Consider the following 18486-nt stretch of genomic DNA (forward strand, 5'->3'; position numbering starts at 1 on the left):
CCATGGGGCACAAATGTTGGTGGCGGCCGGAAAGGGTGCGTACCAGGATCCCGGATTCTCTCCGATCCAATTCCTCCTCCGCGCTGGGCTCCCGCAGCTGTCCCGCAGGTGCCCTCGGGCCCCGCCCCCTCGTCCCACCTCCTCGGGGATTGGCTATCTTGGGCTCGGGGGGTCGGCCCCAAGGTCGGGATAAAGTTCGGGGTCGCGGGCGCAGGTGGCTCTGGGTTTCAGGCGTTGCCTGCCAGGGTATCGTGCGGCCAGGTGGTCTCCAGCCGCGCGCTCTCGCTGCGCTCCGGGCGGCGTTCTCTGTCCCCCTTTCAAGCCCGCTTGTTTTTCCGCTGCCCCCCGGGTTCGGCTCTTTCGGAGGAAAGAGTCCAGAGTCTGGGCCTCGGTTCCTCGCGAGTGTCCTGTCCGAGCAGGCTCGGCGCGCCGGCCCAGGGCGGCGGGGTGGGGACCCGGGCCGGGAGGGACTGGTGCGGCGCGCGGGGGCTGCAGGCAGCAGGGGCGGCGGCCGCTCGGGCCCCGGCTCGGCGGGGTGAGAGACACCCGGAAACGGATTCCACTTGGGTGCCCGCGCGAGGGGGGCGTCTCGGAGGGAGCGGGAGGAGGAGGCGGGCGGGCGGCTGCTGAGTAATCCCCGCCGCGGCGGGAGGTGGCGGCCTGGGCGCTCACGTCCCCCGCCGCGCTGCAGCCCGCCCGGCTCCACCCCCCTCCCGGCCCGCCCCGGCCCGCCCCGGCCCGCCCAGCCCCTCCCCCGCCCCGCTCGGTAGCGCGCCGCTCGGGGCAGGTAGAGCCGGGCTCCGGGCGCGCGGGGGCCGCAGCAGCTGCCGCCCGACCTCGCCTCGGCCCTGCGCACAGCCTCGCGCGCCCATGGCGGGCTCGGAGCAGCAGCGGCCGCGGCGGCAGGACGACGGAGAAGCGGCGGCGGCGGCGGCCGCGGCGGCGCCCCTGCAGGACGCGGAGCTGGCTCTGGCTGGCATCAACATGCTGCTCAACAACGGCTTCAGGGAGTCGGACCAGCTTTTCAAACAATACAGGTGACCGACGCGCCCTGCTACCCCCCGCCCCGGCCACGCGCCCCTCCGGGCCGGCTCACGCGCCGCGGTCTGCCGCGGGCCCCAGCAGCCACCTCCCCCTCCCGTCGGTCCCTGATCCCTGGCCCCCGTGCCCAGGTCGCCTCCCTCGGCCTGCGCTGCAGCCGGCGTTTCTGCGCCTTTGTCACATCGCCCCCTTCCAGCCCCGTGCTGTTGTCCTTTGGCTTCGCGGGACCCGCTACCCGTCCTCCCCGCCGTTTCCCCTCACTTTTTCGCCCCCCGAGAGGGGCGCCCAGTGCTTGTCCGCTTTCCTCTCACCGGTCCGGAGCCCGTTGGGTTTGGGGACCTGGGACCGGATGCGATGGGAGGCAGCTGGAAGCCTCAGACTCGCAGTGCTGTGCCCAAGCAGCCTTTGTGACACGGAGCACACCAGCTGCATTGTGCCCATTTCTTGTGCCTCGCATTACTTTGCATCGTTGTGCATTCCAAACGCTTTTCTTGTTTGGAAACACATGCGTAATTGCCTGGTAGTGCGGGAATGCAAACTCAGCCGAACTCGGCTTGCTCACCTCTCTCTCGGCCTGTCTTCTAGAACTCAGTCCTCCAAATGAGTTCCTAATGCCTTTCGAGCGAGTGGACATACATGGACCTCTCTAACTTGAAGAAAATGGAGGGACTGTAAATATATGTAAGGGGGGAAGGAAGGACACGAGTGCTCAGTTAATTGCTTTTTAAAAAATGCGTCTTTTTAAAAAAATGAATCGAAAGAACTGAAACCTGGTTAACGTTCTTCTGTGAGTGGGAGGAGCCTTCAGTTTCACTGGGGACCAGAAGCATCTGCTTTCTGGTTTAGGAAACGGAGTTTGTGATTTGTCCTTCCAGTGGTGAGGCGTCTCCAGGGTGTTGATTAGCAACTTCCCTGTAGGTGGCTAAGGGACACATGCTTCACACTTTTTCAGACCTGGGTGGTTTGGTAGGAATGAAGGGACCGTTGTGCATCTGTGATCAAGAGCCACAGTCTGTAAGGAAATGAGAGGGATGGGGGGAGGTAGAGACGCCTGACTTACTCCGACTTCAAAGATTGCTGGTTCTATGGTTGGAGCTTTCGCTTTTTAGTGGCAAAACAATATCTCCGAACTATGAACTCTTCACTATAGACAGTTTACCCTTAAATAAGTTTTTTTGTTATAAAAAATCACAAAAACTGAAAGTGAAAACCTCTTAGCTTTACTCAGTCTACTTTGTTTTTAAAAGCTACCAAGCTGATTTCAGTCTGAGAATGTACCTCCTGAAGAAAAGCAGACATGAGTGTTTGGTACAGTGCTAATTATTATTATTTATTTATGAAAGATTTTATTTATTATTTATTTATTTGACAGATCACAAGTAGGCAGAGAGGCAGGCAGAGAGAGAGAGAGGAGGAAGCAGGCTTCCTGCTGTGCAGAGAGCCAGATGCGGGGCTCGACTCCAGGACCCTGGGATCATGACCTGAGCCAAAGGCAGAGGCTTTAACCCACGGAGCCACCCAGGCGCCCCATTATTATTTTTTTAGATTACCAGTTTATGTTGTATGAGAGAAGACTGGAGAAAGCCTGAGTCAAATATACTCTTGAGTTGCTGATCAAAATACATTGCTTGTCTATTTCAATACTTCTTTTGAATTGCTATATTACTTGTTTTAACATTTTTTTCTAAACTGCTTTCATGTACTTAAATAGTACCTTGTGATTTCTGTATATTGAAAGCCTGAAATAAGGCAAAAATACTGTTAAATAGGCAATCGTAAGTGCTGTTAAAAGCGGACAGATTATGAGCGATAGAATGATGTTCTCACAGAAACAGATGTACCTAAAAGGAGTTTCTCTGTGGGTGAGTATGTTGAGGGTAGAGGAGGGGGAGGTGTCCAGGGAGGATTTATAGTATAGACAGGAGCTATCTACGTGTGTATGTGTTTTAAAGATTCATTTTATTTTAGAGAGAACGGACAGGCAGGGGGAAGGGCAGAGGGAGAAGGAGAGAAGCAGACTCCTCACTGAGCCAGGGCACCCAAGTTCCACTGCCCCTACTTGTGTTTTGAAAATAAAAAATGAAATAAACTATTGTAGTATCTGTGTTCTGCCTGGCACAGTGCTGGCATATTATCACTTTTATTCTCACTATTCTGGTGACAACAAAAGGGTGAGGTGTATTATACAATTTTATCAGGAGGGGCTTGAGTCTCCGTGTTCAGCATGGACCAGGACACAAGTCTAGCGGATCTAAGTCAGGGCTGTTTTCATTATCTCATTCTGCTAGTCTCACTAAAATTATTATACAGTTGACCCTTGACCAACATGGGTTTGAACAGCATGGATTTACTTTCATGTGGATTTTTTTAATAGTACTGTAAATGTATTTTTGCTTCCTTGTGATTTTTTTTTTTTTTTGAAGAATTTATTTGTCACACAGGGAGAGCACAAACAGGGTAAACAGCAAGCAAAGAAGCAGGTTCCCCACTGAGCAAAGAGCCCGATGTGGGGCTTGATCCCAGGACCCTGGGATCGTGAACTGAGCCGAAGGCAGATGCTTAACTGATTGAGCCACCCAGGGTTCTCTTACTTGTGATTTCTTAACAAATTTTCCTCTAGTTTACTTTATTATAGGAATATAGTATGTGACACAATAAAATATTTTCAGTAAGGCTTCTGGTCAACAGTTGACCACTAGCAGTTAAGTTTTTGGGGAGTCAAAAGTTGCATATGGTTGGTGCCTCTGACCCCCACACTGTTCAAGGATCACTGTATTTTAGGATTTGCCTTCTGACCTTATTTACCAGTAAGTCAGACTTTCTTAAGGGGGAGAAGTGGTAGCATTATGCCATGAGCTTTCCCTTGATCCATCTAATTTGTTTGTGATGTGGGACGGCCTGGCATTCTTGCCACCTCCCAGGTGTGCTGCTGATCCATATTTTGGTAGGCCTGGTTGTGTAGAGGTGCGGCTGTGGACCAGGATCCTGTAACCAGGCTTACAGTCGTAGTTCTGCTACTTTTTGTGGCTGCTGACTTTGGTTACTCAAAATTTGCTTCCTCGCTTATAAGATGGGAGTAGTGTAGATCTTAATGTGATTATTAGGATTAAAAGAAAGACTCCGTGGTAGCTGGCACGACATAAAACCTCAGTAAATGCTAGCTAGCTGCATACCTGATGCCTTCCCCACTATTGTGCTTGCTTCTTTATGGCATAGTTTGAGCAGAAGGGAGAAACATCCTGTGTGCAGGTAGCTTTTATATTTAAGGTTAACCTCACATAGAGCGTATGAAAGATTTAGATCCTGTTCTGTACTGGGAAAACCTCACATAGAGCGTATGAAAGATTTAGATCCTGTTCTGTACTGGGAAAACCTCACATAGAGCGTATGAAAGATTTAGATCCTGTTCTGTACTGGGAAAAGTGTCTTGTGTTCCAGACTTGAATGGCTTGCTGGAAAAGTTAGTGACTTTATTATAAGTATTCTAGGAACACTTCTCTGCTCTGTTTACAGAAGAGAAAGCTGTTTGGTTTTCTCCTTTCTTAGGATTCTTTTGTCACAGAAGACCATCCTTTCCCTAGGAGTAAACCTTCCAGAAGCTTATCCTCCTAGTTTAACAGTAGAAACCTATTTTGCATCTCGTGTAACAATAACATTTGTATTAAAGCAAGAAGGTCATTTTCTCATGCCGCCTCACTAGCGTGATAAAAGTTTCATCAACAGCTGTGGAATGAGGAGAAATGGTTACTTTATAGAAACCTATTATGAAGGACATTCTGGATTAATGAAAAGCCTGGATTGTGTCTTTTAGATACCCGACATATAGGAATTAGAAATATATGCACAGCAGAGTCTTTCTTTTGAGCTGTAAGAGGCTCCTTAGTTGGGATTTCAGAATGTAACTGTCACTTCTATTGTGTACTGCAGTAATAATGTAACAAGGTGCCCTATTGTTGGTACTGAGACCCCATCATGCACTTGGGGATGTGTTCCCAGAGATTGAGATAGATGCATGCTACCGTGGAGCCTTTCTGCTTTGAGCTGAAGGTCACAACTTGGTACCTTCATGATACTGACTACCTGAAATCAAATTCCTGTTGTTGGTCTTTGGGCTTAGTGATCTAAAGCAGCAGCGCTCACTCCCCCTCTGCCCCCGGCCCCCAAATGATGTTCCATGAGTGTGACAGAGACTCAGAGCTTTAGGTACTTGGACACACGATAAAATAGGGGATCATTACATTCACAAGGAACATGCCCTGGATTTCAGGTGCTGTGGTGTAGGTACAATTGGCAGGGGTGTGAGGAACAGGAGATGTTTCCTGGGTCCCGCTGTGACCTGTGGGAGTGGAGAACAGGAGGACTAACTCAACAGGAAGGAAACTTTTGTGGAGGAAATGCTGCCTGGGCATCACGATAGGGGAGGAGTTGGGAGGAGTTTGTGGCAGGTGGAAGTGAAGTCCAGGAAACCGTGGAAAACCCACATGGAGCTGTGAAATGGGTGAACGCTGCAAACCATTCGGTGTGATTACATTGTCCTGTTGGATGGCTGGTTCCGCACTTGGCATTGTTTCGGATCGCTGGTTGGTCCGTGTTTCCTGAGAGCTCTGGGTTCTGGGGTTATTTTGCTGCTGGTCGTCCAGTCAGCTCATGTTGTGTGACCACCGCGTTCCTCACCGTGATGTTCCTCACTGTGGCCCTCATGTCCATAATTCACTCTCGGTGCCTTTTTCTCTTTTTGACTTGCAATAGTTTTAATTGGAGAACTAGCGGGAGAGGGGAAGCACATTGAGCTGGAAGACCGGAGACCTCGGGAGCTCCTGGCCAAACTGAACTATGTTGTCCTTTCCCAGGCTGGACGTTTATCTCCCTCCTCTGCCTGGTGCCTCCATCATCTCCTCCTGCTTTAACTCCTGGTGTTCTTTCTGACCTTAAAACACAGGCTGTTCTTCCCCTGCCAACACTACCACCAATTTCTGGCTGTAGGTGTTATTAAAAAGTCATATTAAAAAATCACTGTCCGCTTAAACAGGAAGCCTGTAGTGGCTCTAAAGCATGTTCATTGAGATAAATATCCATAAATAAATATAGATTTGCTATAGAATTGGCAAATAGTTGGTATTATATGGGTTTTGTTTTTCTTTAACATTTTAAATGATAAAGATGGCCAAAATTTATTAAAAACAAAAGGCAAGAAAAATTCATGGTTGGTAATATGTTTATGTGTAAAATGAAAGTATGGATCCTAAATCCTTTAACACAATTAATGCTTATATGACAAAGCCTTATGACCTGCGTCTCATTTGTGAGCATGTTGATTACAGAGCCGGTCTTGTCATAGAGCTGGCTCTGTATAATCCAGGGATTGCTGGCGGTGGCCTCCGGGCCAGATCTGGCCGGCTGTTCTTGTAAATAAAGTTTTATTGGGACACAGTCACTTGATTTTGTCTTTTCTGTGGCTGTTATGCAATACAGCAACAGTAATGAATAGCTGTGACAGACCATGTAGCCTACAGAGCCTAAAATATTTACTCTCTGGTCCTTTGCAGGAAAAAAAAATCATTGACCCCTGATACAAACCAGAGTTCTGGCTGGAAAAACTCAAAAGGCCTGTGTAAGAGACCTGGACCGATAGGTACCCTGAGCTTCTTTGCCCAAAGCTGTGGCAGGTGCTTGAGAGGATGGGAAGAGATTGTAGGCCGCCTGTCTTTTCTGCATGTCTGGCTTTTCCTACATAGCAGCACTCCTGCTGGAGTTTCTGGAGAGTCCACTGGTGCAGAAATGGAAGAAAAGGAGAAGCAATGAAAAGCAGAAATGATGTAAGGGAACTGGCAGGAAAGACAGGAAGCGCCTCTGTTGCCTTTTTGCATCCTTCTCAACTTAGGGCTGTGTGTGTTTAAAAAAAAAAAAGCTCCTATCCCCCCCCAATCATTGCGCTTCTGGAAAAGTCCTGATTAAATATTCATTAAAGATTCATTTTGTTTAATTGGGATCCTTTTAAAAATGCAACTGCCTGTAGACTAATTAGAGAGTTTATGTGTAGGAAATTAACAGGAAAAATGAGTATGTATACTGCAGGAGTGTGTGTGTGTGTGTGTGTGTGTGTGCGTGCGCACGCGCGCGCGCGCCCCTACCCCCAAGCCCAAAAAGTTAGATATGAACACTTAGAAGAATCTGTGTGCTCTGGGTCCTGTGTGCTCCATTAACAGGTAGTTCTGGGAGATTCGTCCCTACCCTAGTTAGAGGACTTGTACTGAGTGAAATGAAGTTTGGGTGAAGGTAAGAAGGCATAAAGGAAGAGTGCATGAGTACTGAAGCATAGAACACTTCCTGTTCTAGTTACACGAAACCACTTGGAGATCCCCAAACACATCATCATATTTCAGAGGCGTAGGCCTTTTTGCTCAGGCTCTTGTAGGCCCATTTTTTGTACCCTGGGCTCCTTGCCATGGTCACTGTCCTTCCCCAGCAAAAACAGTGGGACTTCCAAAAGGCTAACGCTGAGAAGGGCTTGGGAAGTATAAAGGACATACAGAAAGTAGACGGCTGTGTAGCAAAGAATTTTCCTGTTATTTCAAAATTGCCTCGTGCCAGGGCTGTGGTTGGGTGGGGGCGGGGGGGGGGCCCAAATCTGCCTTATACCTTTTCCACCACTGACTCTGTTTCCCGAATTCTTAGTGTGCTCTGCAGCCAGAACATAGGTCCAATTTGAGATTGAATTGCCTTTGTGGGCAAACCTGGGTACATAGTCACCACTGAAAGCCTTTTTATTATGGGAGAGATGCATTCTGGTTTTTGAGTGACTTTGCCTGCATGGTGTTTGTTTGTTTGTTTGTTTTTAAGATTTTATTTATTTATTTGACAGAGATCACAAGTAGGCATAGAGACAGGCAGAGAGAGAGCGGGGGAAGCAGGCTCCCCGCTGAGCAGAGAGCCCGATGTGTGGCTCAATCCCAGGACCCTGAGACCATGACCTGAGCCAAAGGCAGAGGCTTTAACATACTGAGCCACCCAGGCCCCCCCTCCACTTTTTTTTTTATGTAATTGACATAGATGTTAGTTTCAGGTGTGCAACATAAATGATTTGTATCTATTGTGAAATAATCACCACACTGAGTCTAGTTGACATCCCTCACCATACATAGTTACAAAAACATATTTTTGTATAAAACTACACATAAATTTGCTGCCACAGAAGAGAAAGTCCTGACTTCCTGGCATCTGATTTGGAGATTGAAATAGGGTATTTTTGTTTGTTTTGTGTGTAAAGGTGGTTGATGGTTTGCTGTCTTAGTCCTTTTCCTCAGCTGGGGTTGCTTTTTCTATCTCCTTGCTCGAGGATTTCAGAACACAAGAAATATATATATATATATATATATATATATATATATATAACAGGTAGTTACTCCTGTCTTACAGGAAGGTGATCCGTTATTACGGAGAAAACCCCTACACAGCGTCTGCCATGTGTGGGACACCTAAGGTAGAAGCAGGTCCTTCAAGGTGCTATTGCTTATTTAACTATCTTTCAGTCTACCTCAGAAACAGTCACTTTTTCACTTAGTCTTGTCCACAGCTGTAATAGCTGTTGAAATCACTGGCTTGGGTAGCTGACTTTTCCTAATACACCTCCAAATAAGCCCTTTGGGGTAAATAGTAGTTGGTGCTTACTGGATGCCGGGCCGCGTGCCAGCGCTCCTGGGACGTGAATCTTTATTTTATCCTGCTGCAGCTCTGTGACCGGGTGCTCTTGTTATCTCCCCCTCACGCGTTGGGGGGAGGCACAGTTATGTTGAACGACCTGTCCAAGGTCACACGGGGAAATGGAATTGCGGGGTGCGACCCAAGACCATCAGACTCCAGAGTCTGTGTGTGTTTCCCCACTACACGATACTGTTGTTCTTCTGTAACTTCTACAGTATGAGCGGTTGGCCTGTGTGCTGCTAAAGCCATTTTGAGGCCGGGAGGACAGCAATATGCAGACCACACCCTCAAGCCCACCGGGGAGTCTGTCTCCAGAGAATGAGACTCCCAGAGCTTTTGGCACTTTGTGGCTCTGAGTCTTCTATAGGATAAGGGTCCCGGCTTGGCATAGGATGTCTGACGTGTCTGCTTCCCCGACTCCTCCTTTGTCCCCTCCCCACCATCATGCTGGGGTATTTTGTAAAAGCTGACTTGTTCTGACTGATCCAAGGTGGTAGGAGACCTCAGTGGCCCTGCTCTTTCTGTCCCTTTCTCCAGCACTGGTGAAGTCTGCACAGTGTTTCCACCGTCACCTGTCCTTATGCGCGAGCTGAGATTGTAGAGATCGGTGCACATCTCGATCTGAGGTTCCTGGCCTTTCAGAGGTCGCTGGAGTAACGTGAGGTCCAAGGGGTCTTAGGGGCATATCAGCACCCCTTTATTTGCCAGTCAGCAAGTATAGCCCGGGGCAGTGCCCTTTAGGAGCTTGGAAAACTTGATTATTCATCCTCGCTCCCGCCCTGATGTGCCTTGACCCCGTGGAGGTGCTCCAGCATGCCCCCTGAGTTGACGCTCTGCATCTCAGAACCAGGTCACAGAACACCCGTCTGGCCTTCCAGCCTCTTGCCTTCGGTGCATCCGGGCTCCCCAGTGCTGAGTGTGGGCGCAGTGGGGAGCAGAGCTGCCGCTGAGCACACACTCGTCCTGGCAGGGGCAATCAAAGGGAATGCGGAGGGCTCTGATGAAGTCTCCTGATTCTGAAGTGACTTCAGGTGTCAGCTGTGCTCGGCCAAGCAGTGGCAGCTCTGGGGATCGTAGTCCTTGGCGTGCTCTGTCCCCTGCTCAGTGTCTTGTGTGCTTGAGAGGTGGCCTAGCCTAACTAGCCAGTCTTTGTGGTGTTTTATCAGTTGCCTGCAAGGCTCTGGGCTGCCCCTGGGTGGTGGTGGTGGCATGCTGTGTTTTGGTGTTACTTGCCTCTATGGCATGAGAAGGCAGAACTCCAGCTTCCCTACCCCAAAATCCCTGTCGTGAATTTCAGGAAGAACTGTCTTTGGAAGAACCTGGTGGCTGGGAAGGGAAACGTTCTAGAGCAGGGGCTCTCCACTGTATCAGATCTAATGCCTCCTTTTTATAAGAACTGTGTTATAATTCCCCTCCTATGATCCTAAAGTAAAATTGACAGGTGACCTGTTCACCCAATGTCTAAAGGTCCATATTATAAAGGAGAAGTACAAAAAAGCATAAACTACATATGTTTCAAAATGCTCACTATGCCTTCATCAGATGATGGAGTGCTGGCACCTGTTTGTGATGAATACATTTGGATTTAAGAAAAGTTCAGAAGCCATTCCATAGTAGAAAAATGAGAGGGGCGCCTGGGTGGCTCAGTCGTTAAGCGTCTGCCTTTGGCTCAGGTCATGATCCCTGGTCCTGGGATCGAGCCCCGCATTGGGCTCCCTGCTCTGTGGGAAGCCCGCTTCTCTCTCTCCCATTCCCCCTGCTTATGTTCCCTCTCTCACTCTTTCTCTGTCAAATAATAAATAAATTCAAATCTTAAAAAACAAAAAAAGAAAAACGAGAGAGCGGGTAAAGTTTGAAATCAAAGAAGTATTAGACCAGACTTCTCTGTATATGTTAAGAGAAAGAAGGGAAAATACCATAATTGAAGCTGGGCTAATACGCCAAGGCCAAACACTGCTGAAGTCGAGCAAATGAGGAAGGGTGACAGTTTTGCAATGAGCCGGGCTGCCTGTGTCAGGGTAGCATCTGAATAATTAGTTTCCTGCATTAGGACATGGGATGTGTGCTGACAATGTGTCTTAGAAAATAGGTCTCCTGTCTTTAAATCCCTCGCCAAGTCACGCACTTTGAAGACAAGACCTTTAACAGAAGTCCAGGATTAGAGGATGAATTAAAAAGCTTACAGGGAAGTTGGGGTGGGGGTGATGGGCTTCCCCTGAGGACTGTGTTGGAGTAGGATGGAAAAATAAGGATAAAACCCCAAATCATTTATATAGTCTTTGCGATAAATCTCAGCGTGTGACAGATTTTTTTTTTTAAAGATTTTATTTATTTATTGGACAGAGATCACAAGTAGGCAGAGAGGCAGGCAGAGAGAGAGCGGGGGAAGAAGGCTCCTTGCTGAGCAGAGAGCCCAATGTGGGACTCGATCCCAGGACCCTGAGATCATGACCTGAGCTGAAGGCAGAGGCTTTAACCCACTGAGCCACCCAGGCACCTGTATGACAGATTCTTCATACAGGTTGGGAAAAATGAAATATATTGACAAAAATATTTGGAATCCAGGATTTCCTCGCTCTTCAGAACTGCTTGGCTTTCAGGACGCTTACAGGAGTGCTCAGCATCCCTGCTCTGTTTTGGCCCATGGTAGCCACACACTCAGGCTGGGGTAGCTGTCGCCGGCTGGCAGCCCCAGGGCCACACGTGGTGCTTCTGCTGAGGACATAATTCTCTAAAATTGTGACCGAATCTCCTATTTAAACCGTGCCGCGTGACTTTGTACTTCTTGTGCCCATGGAAGTAGGTTCAGGGGTTGTGCGGGACATGGCACCCTGTGCGGGCCTCTCCCACATTTCCGGCGGCCTCACGTCCACCGCCCCTTGCGCTGCTGTCATTGCCGCAGACCCAGATTGCCCCATGGATTCCCAAAACCCCTCCATGGAGAGGCGCTGAGCTGCAGTGGCTGAGCTTGAGATGAGGTTTGGGCTTTGCTACTGGCATCCTGGGGCTGCAGGGAGCAGTGCAGGGGTGAGATCCCTCCGCTGACAGCTGAAGAGGGGCTGCCCCGGCCAGTATGGCTGCCGCTGGAGGAGCGTGGTGGAGAAGGCAGGGCCTCCATTGCTTCTGTGACCACAGGTGCCAGGGCAGAGCCCAGGGGTGGGGTTCCTCCAGTGCTGGGCCCCTGGGGTGACTGCGCTTACCCACCCGCTTTTCCACTTGTGTGTACACACACACACCTGTTTCTAGGGCCCAGAGCGATCTAGGAAGGGATCCTAGTGCTGGTTTTTCTGCCTCTCTCCATGTGGGCTTGCAGAACCCCAGAAACCCCTTTACAGTGGGGCCAGCTTGCAGGACCTGTGCCTTTCCAGCCTTAGGTGACTCTATTTCAGAGCCCTACTCTGTCTGCTCCGTCCCCACCAGGTCTTCCTAACGTTTAATCTCCAGGTCTAAACTGGTCTGTGGTTCACATCCTTCCTAGGAAGTGAACAAGCTTTTTGCTAAGTTGGTCACTCACACACACACACACAGAAGCGCCAAATCCCCACAAGTCAGGGTGCAGTTACCCCGAAGTTTCATGGCCAGGGAGACCTCCCCTCTCAAGGGGGAGGAAGTAGGGCAGAGTGCTTCATGATGGTTTTCTGTTCCATTGTACTTAGAAGCAGTGAGTAGGAAACACATGTACCATTTAGTGGTGTGCCACGTAGATAAGGTGCCTCGATATACCGATGGAGTGTTCTCCCGGGTCCCATCCTCCACTGCGATGTCAGCTGCATCCCATAATACATGTCAGTTGAGCCTGTCCCTACGTGCTCGATCGCCCCATCCTGTTCCTCACTGGGTGTGGCTCGGGGAGACCTGGAGTCTGACCGTGATGCGCGTCTCTGAGTTCTGACAGTTTGCGGCACTATCTGCCTTTCCTGCTCTGGCCATCTCACCATGTCGATAGAGGCCTTTTGCCTTGACATTGTGCTTTCTTGCTTCCTCTGCAGCAGCCCCCCAAGTTTTGACTCCGTAGGGATTTTCATCCCTTAAAGTAACCGTCACCAGATTAATAGATTTTGTAAATGTCTGTATCATTTTCCCTTTATCACAAGTAAAAATTGTGGTGCTATCCTAACAGGACAGGAAATGAGGGAAAATGATGTTTTGTATCCGAATCCAAGCTGAATTTGCTAAATGACAGAGATTCGGGTTTTGAGAAACAATTGGATTAAACGAAGATCATGCTTCATGACCTCTTTAGGATTGTTCCTGGTATAATGAGTCACTGTCAAGCCTTCAAGTGCTCCCCACCCCTCATGCTAAACACTGAATTGCAAAATCTCAAGTTATGTATTGCCTTTGATCTCTGTTGCAAGAAAGGACTTTCCCTTTGCATCTTGTAAATTATGCTCGCCCTCTTTATGTCTATAAGAAACAGGTTGAAGTCGCCTGCATACTTGTGACTCTTGAACTGTTCAAGGCAAGAATGGGGCTGCTTTTTTTGCAGCCGTTGGAGTAATTGGGTTTCTGCCTTTCCCCTCCACATTATAGCAAGGTCTGTCAGTTTAATTGCCCAGGAAAGTTTTGTTTCTATTTGGAACGCCATTCGCTTCAGCTGTCAACCACCTAGATCTAAATGGCTTTCGGACTGATGATTGACAAGACACTCATTACTTTGAATTATCAAAATTACACATTGAGCTAGAAATTATTCCTCTTGAAGTAGCACAGAAAAAAAGAAAGGGCCATGGGAGAGGGGAAATGGCTGTCTAAAGTCATTTAGCCAACTGTCAAGACCTGTCGTGTTGGAATGCTTAGAGATTCTTGTTCTAGTGACATTGCTATTATAAAAAGGGCAAGAAATGAGAGAATGGTTTGTGTGTTTCTCCGTAGCCCTTGTGTTGGCATCTCAGATCTGGACTTGGCTGATAAGAGAGAGTAGTTGAGTCTAACTTGAAAACTGTGAGCTTTTCTCTCTTCATAGAAGAATGTTGAGTTTTATCTGAGTAAAATAAAACCAGATCTCATCAGAGAGCTTTCTGTGCAAGCCTAAATTTATAGTTAAGAATGCTTAGGAATGATGAAGAAAAGACAAATGAAGTTTTCTTGACCAATGGCTCTACTAAAAACTGAAGGAAGATATAGTTGCCTTGGTGAGCGGCCCACATTTTTATATAAGTTCAGAGTTGTTTAATAAGAACTAGTTTACTAGAACTTTATTATGAAGAGTGAGTCTCTAGTTTGACTTTGAAATGTCTCTTAATAGAGAAATCTAAAATTTCTGATTACGGGGCACCTGGGTGGCTCAGTGGGTTAAAGCCTCTGCCTTCGGCTCAGGTCATGGTCCCAGGGTCCTCGGATCGAGCCCCGAGTCAGGTTCTCTGCTCAGCGGGGAGCCTGCTTCCTCCTCTCTCTCTGCCTGCTTCTCTGCCTACTTGTGATCTCTGTCTGTCAAATAAATAAATAAAATAAAATAAAAAGATTTTAAAATTTGATTACGTAAAATAGTGTTTGAATTGCTCGTAAAAACAGCTGAGTGTGTTTAATCTTCAATTGAAGTATTCATGCAGTTTGTGGATTATTGCCACATATAATAAAGGGACCGTATTATAACTTAAAGATGAGAAAATAAAACAATTTTGTTACTTTAAGAATAACCCCTGATGCAGGATTGGTTGGGAAGGCTTTTTTGGTAATTGGTAAATGTGTCTGGGTGATCTCTATTGGTATAGCATGGACATGGTTGAATTATTTGATAAGATAGAGCAGGAACCAATACTAATGAGTTAGGAAGATATTCGACACACATTAATGACAAAATTAGGAAAACTAAAAAAAATTGACTTTATTTAGCCTGAAGAATTATTTTCAGAATGTATCAGTAACCCTAAATGAGCATCAGACCTTGAGCAATAAGTGACTATGAATTAGCAAAGCTAGAGAGGAATCAGAATAAAGTTAGATGTATTACAGTCTTGTAATCATACAAGTCTTGGTCTTTGCATTACTGCCGTGCAGGCAGAGAGCAACAGAGAATGATAATCAGGTGGTAATCAGCCAGTGGTAATCAAGTGTGTGATCAGTGCTTCCTGTTAATGTGCACTGTGTCATGCACATTTCTTTCTTAATCCCAATTCTCTCCAAGGCCCTGAGGATAACTGGTAGGGTTATCCCTTTGTCTGTGACCACATAAAGGCTCACAGAGCCCAAGTTAAAAAGATTGAGTGGAAGATCTGGCCCCCTCCCCAGAGTATGCTATTTCCCTCACTTCCTCAAAAAGAAACTTTCTTGTTACTGTCTGTAGCATTACCCAGCGCCTTGCACGTCCCTTCTTAAGCTTGCTGGTCCCTTTCATGTTCGGCCTACTGGTGCTCCCAGGCTCAGTGCACGGCACCACTTGGAACAAGCTCATGCACGCCAGAAGTCTAGGAGGCCCTTGTGACGCCTCCCTCTTACTCACCTTCATGTCTGAGTATCTCTTTCCATTCACTTCTCTTCATCCCCACCTCTACCACCAACCACCTAGTTAGTCCAAGCCACCTCGGATCACTGCAGTAGCCCAGCTATCTTCATTATATCCCCTGTTCCTCCTCCACCCCCACCATGGTGATCTTTTCAATGTGTGAGTTTAACTATGTTGCCTCTGTGGTCGGCTGAAAAATATTCCCCCAAAGAATACTTAGGTCTGATTAAGGAGGGCACGTGATGTAATGAGCCCTGGGTATTATGTAAGACCGAGGAGTCGCTGCCCTCTACCTCTGAAACCAGTAATACATTATATGTTAATTAATTGAATTTAAATTAAAGAAAAAGAAAAAAGACTACCCAAGTCTGAGTCCCTGGGACCTCAGAGTGTTACCTAATCTAGCAGCCTCCAAGAGGAAGTCTTTGCAGGTGTGAGAAGTTAAAGCTTAAGATGGGAAGACCGTCCAGGTGGATCTCCGGTTCACCAGATGACATTGATACACTCATGCATATCCTTGCAAGAGGGAGGCAAGGGGAGATTTTTCACGCAGAAGGCAGTATGAAAACGGGAGCGGGGAGAAAAATTTGGAGATGCTGGTCTTAAGATTGGAGTTGGTGGCCACCCTACGCCCAGGGAGGCAGCAGTCATCGGAAGCTGGAGTAGTCAGGGAATGGATTCTCCCCTAAAGCCTTGGGGGGGCTGTAGGGTGCAGCCTTGCCTGTAGCTTACTTCAACCCAGTGAACCTGAGTTCAGGCTTCTGGCCTCCAGAACTGGGAGAGAGAAATTTCTATCATTTTAAGCCACCGGGTTTGTGGTGACTTGTTACAGCAGCCCCAGGAAACTACTACAGCCTACCCCTGCTCAGGGTTAGGACCAGAACCTCTGACAGGAGCTCTAGTGTGGCTTGGCTCTGCATGGTTTGTGCCTTAACCATCTACAGACTGACGTTTTTATTTTCTTATATTTTAAAATATTTTGTTGTGTTCCTTATAGGCTATAGCTGTACAAAGCGAAGTAAGCTCATGCTGCAAAGTCGACTCCTAGCTCCTTTTTTCATAGGACACTTTATCTAAACATGGAAGAGTAAAGTAGCTTTAAATTGACAGTGGTTTTGGTCTTAAGCTTTAGAATCCATATTAACCTTTGTTTAGCGTATTGGTGCTTTGGCCAGTGGTATCCTTCTAGAGCCTTCTCTTGAGTGTGGTGCTCTTTCCTTCCTCTTTGATCTTTAACCACCGTAGTCGTCTTTCAGATTCTCCAAGGTTCTCTAAGAATCCTCTTCCTTTCCTCTGGTCTTCTTCTCTCGGTTTGTAATTATACAGAAATAGCACTTGCTTTGTTTGGTTCTGATATGCATGGGTTTCCGTTACCAGAGTTGAGTTAAAGAAGACCAAGGAACAGGGTTCAGATTTCAGTTGGGTCTGTGTTAGAACTGAGTGACGGTATTATAAGCTGCTTATCTCCACAGCCGGCCGGTCGTCACAGGTGTGACAGACACACCTCACGATCAGCGACCACGTCACTTCTTTCAGAGTCAGCCTGTGATCCTCGGTTCCCACAATTACCGAAGAATAGGTCCTCGCGTGGACTTTTCATCTCCTAGTGATAAACCCACATGATATTTTACTAAAATGGATAACTCGAAGAGGGAATTGCCCAACAACGATGAAAGAGTAGCAAAAAGTGATTAAGTTGGAGTTGAAATGTGGATCAAACATAAATGGAGCTCTAGAAGGAAAAGCTAATGTGAGAATGTCCCTGACCCCTTTCAAGAGAGGACACGTGCAGCCATGGGCACCCGGTGAAGGCATTCTTTCTGGTTTGTTTTTTTTTTTTTAAATTAAGATTTTGTTTATTTGAGATAGAGCAGGAGCAGTGGGGAGGGACAGAGGAAGAGGGAGAAGCTGAGCAGGGAACCCGATGCAGGGCCTATCCCAGGACCCCAGGGGTCATGACCTGAGCCTAAGGCTGCTGCTTAACCAACTGAGCCACCCAGGCACCCCTAGTGAAGGCATTCTTACCAACACAAAGGAAGAGAAAGATGAAGATGTCCCAGAGTTGGTGATGCAGGCAAAAAGTTTCACATTAAAGGCTCAGGTATTACACACCAAAGACTAAAATGTTGGACGTTCATTCACACTTAGGAGTATGACAACTCACCAAGGCACAGCAAAAAAGCTCAATGTGGGGGCGCCTGGGTGGCTCAGTGGATTGAGCCGCTGCCTTCGGCTCGGGTCGTGATCTCAGTGTCCTGGGATGGAGCCCTGCATCTGCTCAGCGGGGAGCCTGCTTCCCCCTCTGTCTCTGCCTGCCTCTCTGCCTACTTGTGATCTCTCTCGCTGTCAAGTTAAATAAATAAAATCTTTAAAAAAAAAAAAAACTCAATGTGCATCAGAAGTTACATGACAAGAAGGCAAGTGCTGTTGAGATATTCTTTATAGGTTTTTACAAAGAAGTAATTTATAGCCTGTTAAATTGGTTTTGCTGTTTTTTTTTTCATTTCTGTATATATTTGTAACATTTTAAATGTTTTAAAATTCTTCTTTTTTTTTTTTTTTAAGATTTTATTTATTTATTTGACAGACAGAAATCACAAGTAGGCAGAGAGGCAGGCAGAGAGAGAGGAGGAAGCAGGCTCCCCACCGGGCAGAGAGCCCAATGTGGGGCTTGATCCCAGAATCCCAGGATCATGACCCGAGCTCAAGGCAGAGGCTTTAAGCCACTGAGCCACCCAGGTGCCCCTTAAAATTATTCTATAATTATGAAACTTAGGAAAAAAATTACCATTTTAACCATCTTTAAAGTGTATAACTTAGTGGTATTAAGTATAATTATCTTGTACAACTGTAACCACAGTCCATCTTTAGAACTTTTTTCATCTTCTAAACTGAAACTCTGTATCCATTAAACATTAACTCCCTGTTCCTTCTCCCCTCACCCCCAGTAGCCACCAATCTACTTCTATTCTCCCTGAATTTGACTACTTTAGGTACCTTGTATAAATGGAATCATACAGTATTTATTGTTTTGTGACTGGCTTATTTCACTTAGCATAATATCCTCAAGGATTCTCCATGTTGTAGCATGCATCCGGATTTCCTTACTCTTTAAGGTTGAATAATATTCCATTGTATGGGTTTGCATGGGTGGCTCAGCGGTTAAGTGTCTGCCTCCGGCTCAGGTCATGATCCTAGGGTCCTGGGATTGAGTCCTGCATGGTGCTCCTTGCTCAGCAGGGGGCCTGCTTCTCCCTCTGCCTGCTGCTCCCCCTCCTTGTGTGCTCTGTTAGGTAAAT

General features: G+C 47.3%; 1 protein-coding gene across 3 annotated transcripts in view; it reads left to right on the forward strand.

Moving 5' to 3' along the window:
- Positions 1-743: 743 nt before the first annotated feature.
- The window catches only part of TTC39C (tetratricopeptide repeat domain 39C), a 103505-nt gene continuing 85762 nt past the window's right edge, over positions 744-18486 (forward strand). Inside the window, exon 1 of one of the 3 annotated variants that reach the window (XM_045065467.1) lies at positions 744-1037. In XM_045065467.1, coding sequence (XP_044921402.1) covers positions 871-1037 — 167 coding nt within the window. In that variant the 5' untranslated portion in view covers positions 744-870. The remainder of the gene's footprint in view (positions 1038-18486) is intronic. The other 2 variants (XM_004742846.2, XM_045065466.1) reach the window with 2 other exon arrangements.

Source organism: Mustela putorius, unplaced genomic scaffold (assembly GCF_011764305.1).
Source record: "Mustela putorius furo isolate JIRA1106 unplaced genomic scaffold, ASM1176430v1.1 tig00003858_pilon_pilon_pilon, whole genome shotgun sequence".
NCBI lineage: Eukaryota > Metazoa > Chordata > Mammalia > Carnivora > Mustelidae > Mustela > Mustela putorius.